The 18,586-nt window shown below is 49.3% G+C and overlaps 7 protein-coding genes across 7 annotated transcripts; 4 read left to right on the top strand and 3 right to left on the bottom strand.

Moving 5' to 3' along the window:
* Nucleotides 1-322: 322 nt before the first annotated feature.
* On the bottom strand, nt 323-1,352 carry SEPMUDRAFT_86165 (uncharacterized protein). The gene has a single exon (XM_016910405.1). The coding sequence runs from the start codon at nt 1,067-1,069 to the stop codon at nt 827-829; it is 243 nt and encodes an 80-aa protein (XP_016760944.1). The 5' UTR covers nt 1,070-1,352; the 3' UTR covers nt 323-826.
* On the bottom strand, nt 429-755 carry SEPMUDRAFT_45020 (uncharacterized protein; the record flags this gene model as incomplete). Its single annotated transcript, XM_016908945.1, has 1 exon — nt 429-755. A coding segment is annotated over one exon (327 nt), but the record flags the coding sequence as incomplete, so codon positions are not given.
* Nucleotides 1,353-7,300: 5,948 nt separating the features above from the next.
* SEPMUDRAFT_149375 (DNA_pol_E_B-domain-containing protein) lies at nt 7,301-11,289 on the top strand. Its single transcript, XM_016905516.1, has one exon. The coding sequence runs from the start codon at nt 7,310-7,312 to the stop codon at nt 9,686-9,688; it is 2,379 nt and encodes a 792-aa protein (XP_016760946.1). The 5' UTR covers nt 7,301-7,309; the 3' UTR covers nt 9,689-11,289.
* SEPMUDRAFT_108282 (uncharacterized protein) lies at nt 10,045-11,211 on the top strand (the record flags this gene model as incomplete). Its single annotated transcript, XM_016900728.1, has 2 exons — nt 10,045-10,952; nt 11,001-11,211. The coding sequence occupies 2 exons, from the start codon at nt 10,045-10,047 to the stop codon at nt 11,209-11,211; spliced, it is 1,119 nt and encodes a 372-aa protein (XP_016760947.1).
* A 426-nt stretch (nt 11,290-11,715) lies between the features above and the next one.
* SEPMUDRAFT_108283 (uncharacterized protein) lies at nt 11,716-12,030 on the top strand (the record flags this gene model as incomplete). The annotated part of the gene is made up of 1 exon (XM_016900729.1): nt 11,716-12,030. The coding sequence occupies one exon, from the start codon at nt 11,716-11,718 to the stop codon at nt 12,028-12,030; it is 315 nt and encodes a 104-aa protein (XP_016760948.1).
* Nucleotides 12,031-14,345: 2,315 nt separating this feature from the next.
* SEPMUDRAFT_45103 (L-ascorbate oxidase) lies at nt 14,346-16,005 on the top strand (the record flags this gene model as incomplete). Its single annotated transcript, XM_016908949.1, has 2 exons — nt 14,346-15,428; nt 15,505-16,005. The coding sequence occupies 2 exons, from the start codon at nt 14,346-14,348 to the stop codon at nt 16,003-16,005; spliced, it is 1,584 nt and encodes a 527-aa protein (XP_016760949.1).
* A 335-nt stretch (nt 16,006-16,340) lies between these two features.
* On the bottom strand, nt 16,341-17,813 carry SEPMUDRAFT_163865 (glycosyltransferase family 8 protein; the record flags this gene model as incomplete). Its single annotated transcript, XM_016908087.1, has 3 exons — nt 16,341-17,381; nt 17,448-17,479; nt 17,578-17,813. 3 exons carry the CDS (start codon nt 17,811-17,813, stop codon nt 16,411-16,413), a joined length of 1,239 nt encoding a protein of 412 aa, XP_016760950.1. The 3' UTR covers nt 16,341-16,410.
* Between the last annotated feature and the right edge of the window lie 773 nt (nt 17,814-18,586).

The raw sequence follows: 18,586 nt of genomic DNA on the forward strand, positions 1-18,586 counted from the left end.
AGATAACGACGACAACGACGACGACGACGACGACGACAACGATGGCGATAGCGATGGCGACGACGACGACGACAATAGCGAGGACGACGTCGTTGACAGCGTCAACGACAATAACGACGGCTATAACAATAGCAACGCTATCGAAGAAGATGTTGAGATGGTCTTTGACGACGAAGACATTGAGATGGTCGTTGAGATGGTCGTTGATAATGAAGACGTTGAGATGATACGTTTGTTCTTATAGTAATTCAGACAGTTATTTGGACGGTTATTCGGATGGTTATTCGGACGGTCATTCGGTATTGGTATCGTTGTTAGCGTCGTGATTGGTATACTATCAAGTATTATAAGCTGTGTAAGGTCTACCACTCCTGCTTAATACTAGTACGGTCCTGGCTACGGTGCTCGAGCAGCTCGAGGTAGTCTTGCTACATATCCTCCGCTATCTCATCTCGGAACTTTAACATTCCTTCGTCCTCCTCGAAACCCGGTGCTTTATACTCTATACCAGAGACATCGTCGTTGCCGATATAGCCGTCCGATTGTAGCAACTGCGGCTCTGTAGAGAGTGGTTGTTCGCCGTGCGCAAGAATGTAGTTATGGAGGACAAAACACGCCATAAGAATACGCTTTTGGTCGAGTATAGAGCGCCCTGGGTACGGACCAACACGGACGTACTCAAAGCGCTTCTTTACAATACCAAATATACGCTCAACGCAGTTTCTCAGCTGCGCGTGGCGGAGGTTGAAAAGCTCTTCTTTTGTCTCTGGTTTGGCATTCGACGCGATCTGCTCACATAGGTGGTATCTTGTACGCTGATATGGTACTAAGAGTCGATTGTCCTTCGGCGAATAACTACTATCTGCGAGATAATAGCGGCCCTCTGGTATACGTAGACCTCCAACCCTAAACGCTCTATTAACGACCGTCCTATCGTTCGCAGATCCTTCGTAACCAACGAGCGCATAGAGGAAGTTACAGCTGAAATCGTATACTGCCAGTACGTTCTGCGCGATAAAACCCTTCCGGCAACGCTACGCAGACTGCCTCTCTTCCGGAATAACGGCATTTATGTATGTACTATCCAGCGTACCTAGGGCTCCTTTGAAATAGCTGAATTTGGGGGTTCTGAGAATTGAGTAGATAGCAGTATCATCTGGTAGTTGGACGTAATCCTCGGCCATTCGATACAGTGCAACACTGACTTTATCGATAATCCTCTCGAACGTCCTCCGTGCATAGACATACTGCCGCTCTAGGTCCGAGATACTACGGTTATGTGCGACGAAATCGCAGAATATAACCACTTGCTTAGCAACCGAAACCCTCGCTTTTCCATAGTCGTCGAGGCCACCACGCTCGGTCAATTCCTCGATTAACGATATTAACACCGGCTGTTTTAGACGCGTTACATAGTGACAGTATCGCTCTGGACCATATAAGCACTTGTACGTCTCTTTCCTGCCTCTCCCAGGCTCGATTTGAGTCGTAATTACGCCAGGTAGCCGATACCAGCGCTCTGCGATAGGGGTTGTGACGATTGGTGTAATAGCGACGAGCACGGCGGCAGCGACAACGCCGAATAATACAGCGATATTCGTGGTATCTATAGCCAAAAAAGAGGAGGTTGTTGGTCGCTAGTATAGTACTACTATATAGTTAACCGGTGTCGACATATATAGTATACACGACTACGACGCGTATATAGACAGTGCCGCCGCCCCGGAACCTAATTGAATGTGCACGGAGCGCAAAATGTGCCTCTGGGAGGACCATTTGAGATAGTAGACTATGTCCGAGCGTTTACTAACCGGATATGGTGCGTAGGCAGCGACGGCGACGGTTTACGAGGGTATACGAGCTTTTTACTATCGACAGGTAACTATCGTCCATTTTTGGTCGATAGCTAAGTAGACAGGTGTCAATAGAGTGAGCGATAGTGACCGGAAACTATCGACCTGCTTACTATCGACACAATTATCGACAAAGTAGACTGGGCCTGATCGATATTCGCTGGCAGTAATTAGGTAAGGTAAGGTAAGGTAGATACAGAAGCTGAGGCAGAAAGTTGCGTCAAGTGAACGCGACTGCGCTGGGGCTACGCGAGAACGCAGACGGAAGCCCAAAGTGGCCAGCCGCCACACGTTACCCCCGGCTTTCTTTGGCTTTATCTTCCTACTACTTCTACCCTTCTACCTACTATACACCACTATATACACTCGCTATACGCTCGCTGCCTACCTCGCCGTTACCGCCGTATCCGTCGCTACCTTACCTCTCTCTTTGTCGCCGGATCCGTCGTCTTAATAATAAGTTACCTATATAATAAAGCTGTCGCTATAGTAACTCGAAGAAAGAATCTACTACTATAATACGTCTACTCTCTCTCCTCTACTACCGTAGACGTAGATAACTATATTATTCGAACCTTAGTACGTTGTTATATAGCGCGTAAACTCGTACGTTACTAATATACTATAGATTCCTTGTATCTACTGCTTTAGCAGCGCTCGGTAGAAACATATCTACGATAAATAACAGCGACGCTATAGACGAGGATACCGATACCGAGGATACCTCGGAGGATAAGGAGGAGGATAAGGAGGACGATACTAGGTAGGCTAGCCTTACTCGCTACTAAATCTCTACTAGAATCTCTACTAACTCGCTATATATAGGGCCGTATATACCTCCGATCTATACCCGCGCTAGCCTACTACTATAGACTCTAGCAACTTCTAGTTCTGCTTAGTCGAAAGATAGTAGGACTAGTTAGACGAGGCCGTAGGCGACGACGCGACAAAGAAGAAGGTCGCGAAAAATAACCTATAGAAGTTCGACTAAGCTAGCCGAATTATAGAGACTATAGAGGGTATTAATACGCTAGATCCGTATTACTAGTATACTTATAGTCCGCGCGACGCGCCGTATAAGGTAGATATAAAGAATAGTATTATCTGCGCCTACTACAAGCGATATACTAAGTTAGGCTATTAGGCCGGGATACCCGTTAACGATTCCTCTAGCGATTCGTAGCGAATCGCCTAGCTAGAGGCTACTATTAAAGCGCTATAGGCTACGGTCGATAGCCTATAGGCTACGGTAGGGACCGTTTAAGATAGGATAGGCAAATTAGAGGATTAGGTAGAGTAGCTTATACTATACGTCGACGAGCTCCGGCGTATAGTCTACAATATAGCTATAGCGGTATAGCTGTAGGGTAGAGTATTAATACCGGAATCGACTACGATTCTATATACGAATAATTAGTAGATAGGTATATATATACCTACCTATTTATATATATAGCAGCGATATACTATAGCGAGTATAGCGAGTTAGATAGGCTACGCGCGATCTATAGCGTTTCTATAGCGAGTTAGCGAATATAAGCTAGCGCTAGGTATATCCGACTAATTAGATCGTCCGCCGACCCTATACAAACTCTATAATATAGGCATACCGTCGTAGATATAAGTCGATAGTAGTAGATAGCTATAAAAATTAGTCTTTTCTACTCGTATCTACGCTCTATATAAGTAATACCGGGCGGCGCCGGCGGTAGCAATAGTAACCGCCGTAGCGTTAGGCCCTAGGGGCCCTACGGGCTTATATCTATCGATACTAATAGCGAGTGCGGCGATTCATTTATTTCTTGCTTAGCGCTCTAGTTATTGCCCTCTCTCCGATTAGAACCGCTAGCTTATATCGCTTAGCCGTAGGCGTAGCGGCAGTACTACTCGTCGCGCTCGCTACTAGTATCGCCGTACCGGCAGTACTACTCGTCGCGCTCGCTACTAGCGTCGCTTCTAAGTCGACGAACTTAGGTAGCTTGCGGGCGTTAGTTACGCTCTCTATCTATAATACCTTCTCTTTCTTAATATAAGCGTTGTCTATATCGGTATTACTATCGATTTCGACAAACTTAGGTAGCTTGCGGGCGTTAGTTACGCAGTACGCTCTCTGTCTATAATGCCTTCTCTTTCTTAATAATTAGTACGCTGTCGTCGTCGTCGGCCTCGCTAAGCTCGTCGTCGTCCTCGTCGTTATCGTCGTTATACTTATCGGCGTAGAGCTGTTCGATACTCTCGAGGACTTCTAATACTATAGGCGTTATACGGCTACTCGCTACGCTCGCTACTAGTGTCGCGCGTAATAGTATCGCGCGTAATAGTATCGCGCGTAATACTGCAGTGCCCTCCCTATCCTTACGCTTTTGCCTTAGTTGTTTGTACTACTAAACGACGATAATAGCTTTATAGGTATATATAGTAGATCTGCTAGGTAGCGGTATTTTAAATACCTCTATAGACTCGAGGACGTCGGCACTCGCGATACTCGTAGATAATATACGGTTCGGCTTATTAGTCTCTAGATAGAATAATCGTACGAAGAATACGTCGTAGAAGTCTTTAATAGCCGTAATAGGCTACGTAGGTAACTTAGTTAGCTCGAATCGCGTAAGTATAAATTCTATTAATAGCTTCTTAGCGCTATTAGCTACTCGATCGCGATCCGTCTAATAGTTATAGAGGTCGGTATAGGCAACCGGATCGTAGTACTTCTACTCGTCGTTATTCTTTAGAGCTCGCGTAGTAACTCGCTATATATATACTATAACGCTAATACTAAACGAGATAGCCGGAGGCAGTAGATTCAACCGCGACGACGGTAGGGCCGGCGTATACTACTAACGTATAGTCGGCGGTAGCGTACCGGCGTACGGTACGATAGCTATAGCGGCCTTAGCCCTAAACGCGATATTAGCCTTGTTATATACAGTATTTATATACTGCGGAATCCTCGCAAATGTCTAGAAACCCTATTAACCGTCGCTAAGTACTCGCTATATAGATCGTTTTAAGGCGACTAACCTTTACTTAGTACGCGGGCACTAGCTACTACGATTGCGACGGCTACGGCTACGGCGGCGGCGGCGGCGGCGGCGGCTATCTAGTAACCGGACGGCTACTTTCTAGTACGTATAATAGTTCGCGTACGAATTTAGTATATAGAGGGTTTAGATTAAGCTAATAGTACTAAGAGCAGAAATTGAACTTATAGAATATAACGCTATGTTTAATCGACGGTACGACTAGACAGTATTTAGCCTAGAGGCTAGGTAGGTTGTCGGCTATAGTAAATAGGTCGGTAGAGAGAGAGAGAGTATATATATATATATAGAAAAGAATTCAAATAATAGTACGGACCGTAATATATACCCCGGAGGGCTTAGCTCGCTTAGCTCGTAGTTATACTCGTAGGGGAGATACTAGCCCTACAGCCTACGGATTATTATAGAACTCGATAATACCTGAATCCTCGTTCGCGATTAGCGCGTTACTAGTGTCTCTAAATGCTTCCGCCGTCTAGCGCGTAGGTATCTAATCTCTTACTACTAATAGCTTTAGAAGTATACCGAGTATTAGCTATTGTTCTAAGCTAATATAGTTATTTACTAGGCTACGTAGGGTAATATAGGCCGTACGGTACGTACGGTCGCCGGTCGCTACGTTGTACGACGTACTACTAATAGGTAGCGCGAAGCTATAAGGGAGGAGGCTCGCTTTGTACTATTCGTAGATATCGGCGGGAAGAAAGGCCTCGAGGTCTATAGTATTAAGTTAGCGAGCAGGCTACGAGTAGAGCGAGTATATATACTAAACCCTTCTAGTATCCCTTCGAGCGTCTATAGAACCTCCTTAGGTATACGTATACCTTACTACGTAGCGCTATAGAGCTCTAGATAATACCGTAATACGTAAGGAATACCTAGAATCGAGTATAGCCGATTGTTTTACCTCCGAATCTTATAGTAATTCTATACCTTTACGAATCCTACTACTGTCTTATAGAGAATCGTAGTATAGATCGCTAGAAAGGCAATACGATCGCCTAATAACTCTAGGTCAAATTCGTTCGTAGTATTTAAGCTATAGAAGTACGCGCGCTATCTATTTAGCGCCTTAGCCTACTAATTCTACTATACCTCGATACGCTGATTTATCTTACTTATACTATATCGGAAGTATTTACCGAATCGTAGTAGTAGTAACGAGGCCTCGCCGCGAGTACTACGCTTAGTATTCTCGACGTCGTAAGCGGTATAACGTACTATATAGTACGCGTCGGCGGCTAGAATAGTCTTACCTCTACGATCCGAGTATATAATTACCGGCGCGTATCTACTATAGCGTAGGGTCGCGATATACTAAGCGAGTACCGAAACGGCCGATCTACTAGTAATTCTAACGTAAATCTACTCTATATACCGCGCGTATACGTCGATTACGCTATATATCTAAATACTCTAGTACTCGAACTTATAGTACGTATCTATCGAGATTGCTACTAACGGCCTAGGTATAATAATAGTACTATAGTACTCTCTAGCCTTCTCGTATCGCCGCTAAATACTATCGGGATTAAGCAATTTGACAATACGGTAGATATAGTCCCTAAGTAGGTTAGCCGATAGCGATTTAGCAAGCGAGTAGACAGCGAGCGCCTATATATCTCCTAATTATATTTATCTCTAAATATAGATATATATATAGGTTCCTTCTACTATATACCTCTACCTCTAACTTAGCAAGCTCGTCTGCGAGTACTATAGCGATTAACTCTTTAATATATACTTGCTCTACTACTAGTATCTACTTCCTAAAACCTAGCTCTTTATATATACGCCGATATATCCTTATACTGATTTTCTAGCTATTAATCGCTAGAATCGCAACTGCCTCGCTGTCTGTAAGTCGTAGCTTAGTATAGGTATATACTATATATATACATAAGCTATCGTCTTCGTCGAAGATATCGTACTATTAACGATATAAAGGTACGGCGGCTATAGTAAGGCTCTAGGCTTATAGCCGTTGTTCGAATATACGCTCTACGATAGAAATACCGAACTACTAGTATAGATTAGCGATAATCTGCCTCTACGAGACACCTTCTTCGAGCTACGTAGCGATATAGACCTAATAGTTATTATAGTCTATAGCGCGTAGTCCTCTAGGTACGTACGTCCGAGGCATATTGGTAGGTAGCGACGGATACGGCGGTAACGGCGAGGTAGGCGGCGAGCGTGTAGCGAGTGTATATAGTAGTGTATAGTAGGTAGAAGGGTGGAAGTAGTAGGAAAATAAAGCCAAAGAAAGCCGGGGGTGACGTGTGGCGGCTGGCCACTTTGGGCCTCCGTAAACGCACGTGCCATCTCTGACGCGTCAGATCTCATCGCGTCAAAGCGCGCGCGTCTCTATCAATCCATACCTATTTGACACAGCTCCATGTATATGCATAGGACATGAACATGGCGAGACCGACGACCTCTGCGCAGAATCCCTTCTCGTCGTCGCCTGCATTTGGCACACCCGTCCACCCATTTCCGCCCACCGCGGGCAAACGGCCTCCGCCAGCCCCGCCAGCTTTCAAACCTCAGATCGCAACCATCCTACCCATCCTCCTTCCGCCTGCGACTCTTCGTCCTGTGGCATTCCGCACATTCACCAAGAAGTACAGCCTGACCCTTAACTCCTCCGCACTCCAAGCTTTCGCCAGCTTCATCGGCAAGCACTGTGGTTCAGCATGGCGGGAAGAGGGGACTGGCGAGAAGCTGCTCGAGGAGGCCGCAAAATTGTGGAAAGCGGAAAATGGACCAGTCATTGTGGAGGACGGCGAGAAGCTGAAGACAATCTTGAGGACTTTGGAGGGATCTATGAGCAGTGGTCGCGTTGGCACGCCCAGGAGTGGGAACAGTCTCAATCCGAGCAGACAGAACAGCTTCGCCTTTGGTAATGATTCTGCTGTGGATATTCTGGGAGATAGACCCGAACTGGAACGACAGGGAAGTTCATACGGCATCAGTGGACTGCGTGTGCAGAGTCCTGCGTCGGGACCGGAAGAAGAAGATCATGGGAGTAGTGAGCCTAGGAAGTGGCTGAAAGTCATCAGTGCATTCGAACAGCCGCGATTCACTTTCGATATGGACAAGAAGCACTTTCTGAGAGTTGAGATAAAACCCACTCTGTTTCCAAATCCGAGGCAGAAGACGGCCGTGTTCAAGGAGCGGTATAACATCATACATCAGAGACTGCTCAGAAATCCAGCATTCCAAGCACCTTCTATATCTGCCGGTGTCCCTACGCTCAAAAGGCATGGGACCGTCACGGAGAGGACGTTCTACAAAATCACACCAATCGCGAATCTGCTCGGTAGAGGAGGAAGCTCACATTTGCTTCTCGGCATGCTGGCCATTGCACCAACAGGTACACTGGCACTGAATGACATGAGTGGGAGCATCAGTCTGGACTTGCAGCATGCAACGAGCATGCAGGACGGCCAGCCATACTTCTGTCCTGGCATGATTGTGCTAGTGGACGGAGTGTATGAAGAAGATTGGGCTGGTGCTGGATCAAGTGGGCTGGGCAATACTGGTGGTGTGGGAGGAACCATTGGTGGGAGGTTTGTCGGATTTGAGATAGGCAGTCCCCCTGTCGAGAGACGTGATATCTCCTTAGGAATCAATCTGAAGGCAGAAGATCTAGGAGGTGGATTTGGATGGGCTGACTTTCTGGGACTTGGATCAGAGCGGGCGGTGGGAACGAGGATGAAGAAGCTGGAGTCACGACTGGTAGGCCCAGAGTCCGACATCGACGACGATGCTCGGAAGATGGTAATTCTGTCAGGAGTGACGCTCGACCAACCTTCCACTCTCACCGCGCTCCGCAAACTGCTCGAACAGTACGAGGCAGCAGAACAGCTCCCTATGGGCTTTGTCCTGGCGGGCGACTTCTCCAGCAAAGCCGCCATGGCTGGTGCCGGCACTGGTTCGATCGAATACAAAGAGCTCTTCAATGAACTTGCAGCTGTCCTGTCGGACTTCCCGGCCTTGCTCCGAAGCTGCACGTGGGTATTCATGCCCGGTGACAATGATCCCTGGGCATCCTCATTTAGTGCTGGCGCAAGCACACTACTGCCTCGCGAAGGCGTTCCGGACCTCTTTACAAACAGAATTAAGCGTGCATTCGCGAACGCGAAAGCTGAGGTGGGGGCAAAGAAGGGTGAAGCAGATGGTGAAGCAATCTGGACGAGCAATCCTACAAGGCTAAGCTTCTTTGGGCCTGCTCACGAACTCGTAATTCTTAGAGACGACATATCTGGTCGCTTTCGGAGAAATGCCATCCGTTACGGTCAAGCTACGAAACAAGCAGAGTCGCAGACGGACAGTGCTATTGTGCTGCCTGACTCCGACGAGGACATGACAATGTCAGGGGCATTGCCTACAACGGAATCGGACGAACTTGAGGATACACGCATGGCCTTCGACGCTGATTCGCCACCAGCTGCTCTCGCTGAGACGGTTCCATCGGAGTCTTACAACATCCAAGAGGCGAAGCGGCTCATCCTCTCGCTGCTTCCTCAATCTACGGTTTCACCGTTTCCGCTCACAGTGCGTCCCGTTCATTGGGACTATGCGCCCTCTGCTTTGACACTGTACCCACTACCGCACGCGTTAGTTGTGGCAGATGCGGATGCGCCCCCATTCGCAATCACCTACGAAGGCTGCCACGTTATGAATCCCGGCAGGCTCGTGGAGGGAGGTGGGAAAAGGAAGAAGGTGCAATGGATTGAGTATGACGTGTGGACCAAGCGAGGCGGCGTCAAGGAGTTATGGATGGGATGAGTGAGGATTCATACAACTTGAGATACCTATTGCCATCGCGATGTATCGAGAAAGGATTCCGGAGCGGACACTGCCTGCTCGCGCTCTCTGCATGGTCAGGTGCGTATGACAGTGTTCTCGCTCTTGATGGCAAATCACGCTTGATGGCGAGGCGCACCTGCACTGTACTGCTGCACCTGCACTTTGTCGAAAGAACAACAAGCAGACTCCAACCTGCAACTCTTGGAGCCCGCCATTCAACCATAAAGTATCGACACAATCTGCAAACCGTACAGCAGTGAGCTCTTCCCAGATAATCCACACCCATTGCAGGACCACGCCTATTCCCCCTATACAAGCAGCTTTCCGCCAGCACGATGTCTCCAAAATCCCCACCAGCCCGGAAGGAGGATCGGAACGAGGAATCTAGCTCGACGGCCTCCAATACGCACACCCAGACCGCCGATGAGTCGACTCCTTCCACTATCTTCGAAGGCCCGCTGCAGGAAGGAGTTGCCAATCTTGTGGGAATGGAAGAAGATATCGTGGCCGAGTTGACTCAGGACACTCCCTCTGCTGCACGGCCATTGATAAGACGCAGCACGTCCAGTGCATTGCGGGAGCGCCAGCAGGCACACCTGTCCGCTGCGCGACCTGTGGAAGCATGCAGCCCTTCCGTGCCAACGTTCCGTGAAGTGCAACAGCGCGAGCAACGCATGCTGGAGGAACTTGCTACGCTGCAGGAGCAGGCTAGGACGGATGACTCGCGGCGCTCGCGTGAGCTTGAGCAAGTAGCTTTCACCCTCCGCCGCATCGAGGAACAACAAAAGGTTCAGATGAGTGTCCAGACTCAGCTCATGAATGCACTCGTTGGCATGGACTTGCAGGCACGCGAGACTGTAGCAACGGCAGCGGCTACTCAATCTCATGCAGGAGATGAGAATGTGGACCCTCTCTCACCACTATCAGGCAGCCCTGCTGCTGAGATAGGCTTTCAGCTCCCGGAAGCCACCGAAACAGTCCGAGCTACAGCATCCAGTCAGCCACAGCCATCTCTCGCCGACGATACAGATCAGGACAAGTCCCGGAAAGACAGTGTAGCAAGGTCGTCTGTCTCATCTCAGCCCAGAAAAGTTTCCAGGCTCGGGTCGATCAACGAGGTACTCAATGCCAATGTCAAACCGTCACCTGGCGCTTCCAGTTCTACTACGAAGATATTTGCGGCTGGGACGGTGTTCGAGGGCAGAGAAGAGCTTGATGAATGTCTGAACAGGGAGGGATTGAAGTCCGAAGTTGATGCCGTGGGGGAAATGGTGGTCTAGAAGAACGACAGGATGTACAAGATCCCTCATGTCACAGGCATGGAACCAATTGAGGTCAGGACTGCAATTACATCCGGATCTGAGTCGCCCAAGGCAACCCCTCAGGAGTCCGGAAACTATATTGATCCGGAGACAGGCATGGACACTGGTGGAACACGGGAGCAGTATGAGGAGTATTTGGAGATTGAAGCGATGAAGGACAGCATCGATGATGATTACTAGATGGTGATGAATACATGTACATTGGCAGATGAACAACTACTATCATTGGCAGGTGGAGAAGTACATGTACTATACTATCCTTGATGTAAATTGAAATGAGGTTCAGCAGTGCACACCATTGTACATGAGAGCGGCTGACGAGCATGGAGAATCACATGCGTTCGGAGCTGGGCGCAACTTGAAGGCTCATCAATCAATCTCAGTGCATTTGACGAGAGGAAGGAGCAGATGGGGAATCGGCGACCCACCAAAAGAGTTGGAGTTTGTGCTTTTGCCGCTACCAGGTACCTTCTTACCCTACTAAGAGGGCAGTCTCGACAGGTACATGTACCTGTACCTACCTAGTTCTACTTCCACTTCTAGTGAAAGTGATAGTGATAGTGTTTGCTCGTGAATGGTACATGTACCACTACAGTAGCAAACCTGTCTAGGACTACAAAGGATCTACCTAAGCCACCTACTGGATAAGGTACCTACTCAGCAAATATCGATAATAACCCTATAATGGCAGACTCTTCATCCACATGCATTCAAAACCAACCTGCTGCTGCTGCTGCTGTTGATAACGCAAGCACTACAACTACAGGTACTGAGAAGAGAGGTCGTAGCAGCAACAACACCACTATCACCACCACCACCTCCTCCTCTACTACTACTACTACCGCTACTCCCTCTCCTTCAGCAGGCCCGTTCGATTTTGTTCACCACGAGTACGAGTACGAAGCAATATATCCTTTTTGTCCACATTGTCACGATGACTGGAAAGAATCGCCTTATGGAAATTCATCATCGGATTCAGAGGGGCAGTTGAGAGAGTAAGGGTGGGGAGGAACTAGGAGCTTTTTTCGGGGGCGGGGAAGAGGGAAGGGGAAGAGGGGGAGAATGGGATCCGGCTCTTTCAGATGTGTGCTATTGTGTGGAGTGATAAGTGCCTGATGGAGTATCGATTGATGGGGGTGGGGCTGAACTAAGGTATGTGTCTTAAGGTAGGTATGCATGTATGCAGGCGAGGGAATTCTCCGGGGCGTATCTATTGAAGCGGAAGAGGAGGCGGAGGTGGATAGGTACATTAGGTACATGTAGGTAAGGTAGATGAGTATGCTTGGCATGGCATGGCAGTACCTGAGCTAAGAATGAATAAGGTGCTGTAGTTCTACATGGACCTTATACATGTACCTTTTACATGTACCTTACGAGAGGGATCCGCTAAGAGGTCGTGATGATTGCAAGTCCTGAGACGACATGTGTGGTCTGACTGCCCGGCTAATGTAAAATTTATGCAAAGAAAAAAAAAGTGCGTAAACGTGCTCATCAGACGGAAGTTGACAAGTATAAGAAGGAAGATTAAAGTACATGTATGGGTCTGGGTTAGCAGGAGCTCGCTCTCTCAGTCTCGTGCTCACTCTCTACTCACTCTCGATTCATTCAACATGAACTCACTCAACCAACTAACCTCATCCGCCACTGGCTGAGAATCTGCACACCTCATACTAACTACAGTAGTGAAGGCGCTCACCGACCGGCAGATGATATCCCACAACGATGATTTGGGAACAACAATAACAAACAACAACAAGTCCAATTCGCCGATCGCGCGGCATGCAAGTCACGGGCATATGGCAGCCGGGTTGGGACACGAACGCAGTGGAGCCCGGCCATACGACATACATCGGCCATCTTCGTGTTTGTGAAGAATTACGACTGCCGACAGTAGTGGGAAACTGGGAAAAGACCAGGAGAAGACTTGCAGACTTTGAGATTGGGAAATTGGGAGACTAGGGGAGTGAATGAGGTCCAGAAGGAGAAAGGAGTCAAGGAGCCAAGGAGTCAAGAGTGTGAGGGCGCGGAAATCTGCGGGCTCTGACGGCGACGGAGAATTCGGGTCGAGACCCTTGCCCGTCCCCGCCGCCGCCCGCGTTTCACAGAGCCGCTAATCTGTTTCTGTTTGTCCAACATACGACGGGACACGTAACGGACTCCTTCCACTCCACTACCACCTCCTAGGCTCCTAGTACACCCAAACACCTTCTGCACCGCATCGACCGACCGACCGCCTCCAGAACCCGTCGCCCTGGCCCTAGACCATGACTACCGAACCGACACTCTACCCGTTACCTCCTACCAGCCCCAGTGGCTCTCTCTCTTCCAGTTCGACGCTAAAACACTACCGCCGACGATACGGGCCACTGCTAGCTGCCGGGCACTTCTTCGCTCGTTCTGGGCTGACTGACTATCACCCCTAGGGCCTAGGAGGTACTATACAGTAGAACACAGACGCGGCGATGCCGTACTTGAGGCGGCCCGCCAAGCATGGCTGAGGTCTGACCAACGAGCCGCTGGAGCCATGGCGGTGCATGGATGAGCCTTGACGCTGGAGCCCGCGAGTGCCATGTGGCCTGGACATCCAGCACACAAGCAGGAAAATAGTCGTCGTGACTCGTGCGCAGGCGTCAGCGGCGGCGGCAGATTCCCATGGCGGCGTGGGCGGCCATAGCCACGTACTCAAAACTGTCAAACACACTGACGAACTCTGTAGAGCCTTCGATGGCTGCACACTCGCCATACTCGCTGCCTTATCCAGGATTGAGTTATATTAGGTCGCTGCAATTGCCGGCCTCGGGGACTGCACATGGGCATTATTGGACCACTCTTGTCTCACGAGGAGCCAACAGCCGCAACTCTATCGCTCCCATATTTGTTTAGACTCAGAGATCGACATGGATCCCTGAGAACCAATCCAGGTAAGCACACGCAGCTAAGATCACCTCGTGAGTCTACGCCACTGCTACTACTCTTCTGTTGCTTCTGCTTCTGTTGTTGCTGTTTCTCATCTTCACTACGAACGACCAAACATGAGGGGACTGATCGCCGTTGTGGCCGCCACCTTGCTGGCTACAGTCGACGAGGTAGCAGCCTGGGGCAATCGAGGAGGACCCAATGGACCACCCGGGCATTACGGTGGCCCTCAGGAGCACGGCTGCGAGTTCCAACCCGATCATATCTTGCGCGTGACGACTGCCAACATCACCATCGCATGTCAGGAGCGCGAGTCCGTCCTCATCAACGGGACCTCACCGGGCCCACCATTGCGACTGAAACCGGGCGTCAGACAATGGGTCCGGGTCTACAACGACATGTGCGAAGAGAACGTCAACACGACGATACATTGGCATGGTCTCAGTCAACGTCTGGCTCCCTTCTCCGACGGCACGCCTCAAGCAAGTATGTGGCCTATACCGCCCTGCCACTACTTCGACTTTGAAGTATTCCCTCTCAAAAAGGAAGCCGGAACGTACTTTTATCATTCCCATGTCGGCTTCCAAGCCGTATCTGCTGCGGGGCCTTTGATCATCGAGGACGAGGGCGGCGTGTCACCCTATGAGTACGACGAAGAGCGCCTGGTCTTTCTGTCTGACTATTATAATCATACCGACCACCATATCGAACAGGGGCTGCTGGCCCAACCTTTCGTGTGGTCCAATGAGACGAATGCAATCTTGATTAATGGCGTCGGAGTTGCACAAGAGGAACAGCACCGATCCGGCGAAGAGGGATGCCCACTCCCCGTCATTGAGGTTGAGCCGGGAAAGACGTACCGTTTCCGCTTTGTGGGCAGCCTTGCCATCTCCATGGTCGAACTGGGCATTGACGAGCACCACAACTTTACCATTATTGAGGCAGATGGATCATACACCAAGCCACACAGCGAAGAACACATGCAGCTGACGTCCGGTCAACGATTTGATACCATCTTCACTGCCAAGACCGAAGCGCAGCTCAATGGCAAACGAGACTACTACATCAAGCTCGAGACCAACGAACGGCCGAAAAAGTATATTGGCTACGGAGTCCTCCGGTATTCTGGTGGACAGCCCGAGATTACCAAAAACCCCGAGTCTGCTCCATTCAACTTCACGGGTCACTCGTACGATTGGGCCGAATACGCTCTGGAGCCCCTGCATGACAACGACTTCCCGACTGCAGATGAGGTCACACGTCGCATCGAGCTGGACAACCGACAAGTCTCTACCGCTAGCATTGTCTGGCGTGTCAACGGACTGGAATGGAATGAGACGACGAACCCCCAACCAGGCGACGTGCCATATTTGGTTGACATTTACCAGCGCGGACAGGCTGCGATGCCCGATTACGATGCGGCGATCGCCAATGGTGGCTGGGATCCTACCACGTTCACTTTCCCAGCCAAACTAGGAGAGGTAAGACAGCTGTTTTTTTTTTCACTACTTTGATTCTGTCACTGCATGCATGCATATATACTGATCCCAATTCCAGGTCATCGAAATCATCTGGTACAATACGGGCTCCCTCGTCAAAGACAACGGAGGCCAAGACTTCCACCCCTTCCACGCACACGGAGCACACTACTACGACATTGGCAGCGGCAACGGCACCTACGACCCCGTGGAGAATGAAAAGAAACTCGCAAACTACAAGCCCGTCTTGCGTGACACCACCAATCTCTATCGCTGGACGGAAAAAACCGTGGCAGGCCAACGCGTCGGCTGGCGCGCTTGGCGACTCCGCGTCACGGATGCTGGCGTGTGGATGATTCACTGTCATATCCTCCAACATATGATTATGGGCATGCAAACGGCGTGGATCATGGGTGATTTGGACGAGATTCTACGAGTTCCTCTGCATGATGCGCGCGCGTATTTGGATTTTGGGGGTGGCGCGTTTGGAAATGCCACGTATGCTCCGATGGTGAATCATTTCTTTGATGGGGCCAGTGGGGAAGAGTGGGAGGAGAAGGTGGAGGCGGAGGAGGTTTGAAAGCAGATGAGATGGAGAGAAGGAGGAGGAGGAGGAGGAGCTGTGTGATGTGATTTGGATTGGATTGCATGATGCATCAGATTGGATTGGATATACCCTCCCTCTTGTTTTTGTTGCGTCCGCCACTCTACTGCTAACTACTAACACTACTACTACTGCTTACTGCACTTTCATAGGTATATATATGCATGCATAGCGAGTGGCGTTTTGGGGATTTATCAACATCATCGTCAACAACATCATCATCATGGAAACATGGAATGAGCGTACCTTAGGCATAGGCTAGCTTCAGTACATGTAGCTCACTAGCACGATACAAATGTTTATTCATTGCACAGCTGTATGATGGATGTATTTTCACATGCAGAGTCTCCTCCTGCTGTACTCATCACTCTTCCTTGTTATTTATACGTCAGGCGACGACGTACCCAGCGCCATCTCGGCCCACGATTTCGGTCGTGTCGCATTCTTCAAGTCTGCCCATTTCGGAGCAGGCACGCTCAAAATTCGACACAAGTCCTTGCGACGTTTGCGAAAGTCATTGTACAGATCCTTCCAAATCTCACGCTCTCGACACGAACCTTCCTTCTTCCCGCCGCAATCCGGTTGCATTTCGCCCACGCCTTCGTGCGGCCACATGATCCATGGTTTGGGTAATGGCCAGTCGCTGAAATGGACGAGCTTGGCTTCCTTGAGCGCGCGATCGGCATCCCAGCCATATTTGGAAGGGTACAAGTCTCGGGGACCGTTGATGGTGCCGAGGTAGGCGGCGTGATCGTGGTTGCGGAATTCGGCGGACAGCATGGCGTAGGGACGATGCGGTAAGACCATGGCGCTGGCTCCGAAGCGGTGGTTGAGTAAATCCATGTCGTAGTTTCTGCCGGTTTGGAAACCGGGCTTCATTTTCCATGACATGAGAATGTCGATGAAGTTTTTGAATTCAAAGGGGTTGGGCTCGATGAGCATCATTAGGCTCGTCAATGGCCACTCGTTCGGTCTGCCTTCGGACCAGTACGCGCGAGGCATGGCAATGGGCGTGCTGGGAAGCAGGAATAATTCGTCCATGTGCTGCTGCAGAGTGCTGTCGCTGTCAATGTGCAGGACGCGGTCGTACTCGAAGAGGTCAAAGGCGCGGAGTTTGGTGATGGACGAGTCCCAACTCGATGGTGCATTCAACGTGCCAGGGGCTGCTTCGCCATCGACATCGAGGACTGCGACGGGCTTCAACTTGACTTTGTAGACTTTTTGTGCCCGAATGAGGAGTTGGCTGTTGCGGTCTTGTGCCGAATCGTCTATGGTGTCCCACTGCTGTGGGTAGAGCAGCACGCGATCTGCTTTGCTGCCATAGCGCTCGAGGGCATCGAAGATCATGTATGCTGGGATCATGTCAGCGAGATGCTGCTGTTCATGATGATGATGAGAATGGGAAAAGGAGGACTTGCCATTGCATAAGTTGTGGTTGTCGGTCACATATCTACATGTACCCATGGGGAGAGGAACTCAGTACGCGAAACATCGTTCTCGCGGTGGTGGTGGTGGTGATGGTGGTGGTGGTGGTGGTGGTGCACGTACTGGACATATGCGAATTTAGACCAGTCCACGGGCTTGGGAGGTGGCGACGCAGGAGTGCGGAGAGTGAAGTAGTACAGGAGGCATATGGTGAACAGAATAGTCGAGAGCAGGGTCCGATACTGGCGAAATGTCCGAGTGGTATAGAACTTCAGCGCGCCCACAACTCCTTTTTCACGGGGCATTTCATGGCGAGGCCGCGAAGTCGGATTCCCCCAGTCGTCGTAGCCTTCACTCATGATCTGAGGTTCGGGTGGATGATGTGGCGATTATGTATTGTATGTATTGTGAATTTGTGATTTGTGAAGGCATAATTATTGCATTTCCAGATGGCCCCTGCACAAGAATCCGCGTCATCGCCTCCGTCGCGCTTGCCTGCTTTACTTAGGCGCGTCTGCGTGTACAGCTGACGCGCACTCGTTCTGAGGTAAGCCGCGCGCGTCGGTTCTTGGCATGCACTCGAAAATAAAACACTGCACTCGTTTTCAAATCTACTATATTTTGTAGCGTAGTCTTGTAAAATATCGATAAAGGTAAGTTTCTAACATTTATATACTATGTTAGTACTAATAATATAGTAGTAGGATCGGGATAGTAGGTTTAGAGAAGTCGACAAAGTAAGTTCCCTTTAACCGTTACCCTATTGTTATAGTAACATTAGCTATCTAGTATTTAAAGAAGTCGACTAAGTTCCCTTTTACCGTTATCCTATCGTTATTATAACGTTAGTTCTTAAGTAAGGCGACTATTATTAACTATATTATCGAAATTTTTCTAACTTTCCTTTAACTATTACCCTACTGTTATCGTAACGTTAGCTATCTAGTAGGAGAGATCAATAATAGAGTCAATACTCGATAGTAGAGTCGGTATAGAAGATTTAGAGAAATTGATTAAGTTTCCTTTTAACTATTACCCTACTGTTATTATAACGTTAGGTGTCTAGTAAGGAGGAAACATTAATAATAGGAGTCATAGTCGACTCTTCTATACTAATTCTAACTAAGGTTCC

The sequence above is a fragment of the Sphaerulina musiva genome, assembly GCF_000320565.1.
Source record: "Sphaerulina musiva SO2202 unplaced genomic scaffold SEPMUscaffold_5, whole genome shotgun sequence".
In the NCBI taxonomy this organism is placed as follows: domain Eukaryota; kingdom Fungi; phylum Ascomycota; class Dothideomycetes; order Mycosphaerellales; family Mycosphaerellaceae; genus Sphaerulina; species Sphaerulina musiva.

What these genes read in the sequence shown, in the direction of transcription:
- SEPMUDRAFT_86165 (XM_016910405.1), bottom strand. Translation starts at nt 1,069, where the DNA reads ATGCCGTTATTCCGGAAGAGAGGCAGTCTGCGTAGCGTTGCCGGAAGG.
- SEPMUDRAFT_149375 (XM_016905516.1), top strand. Translation starts at nt 7,310, where the DNA reads ATGAACATGGCGAGACCGACGACCTCTGCGCAGAATCCCTTCTCGTCG.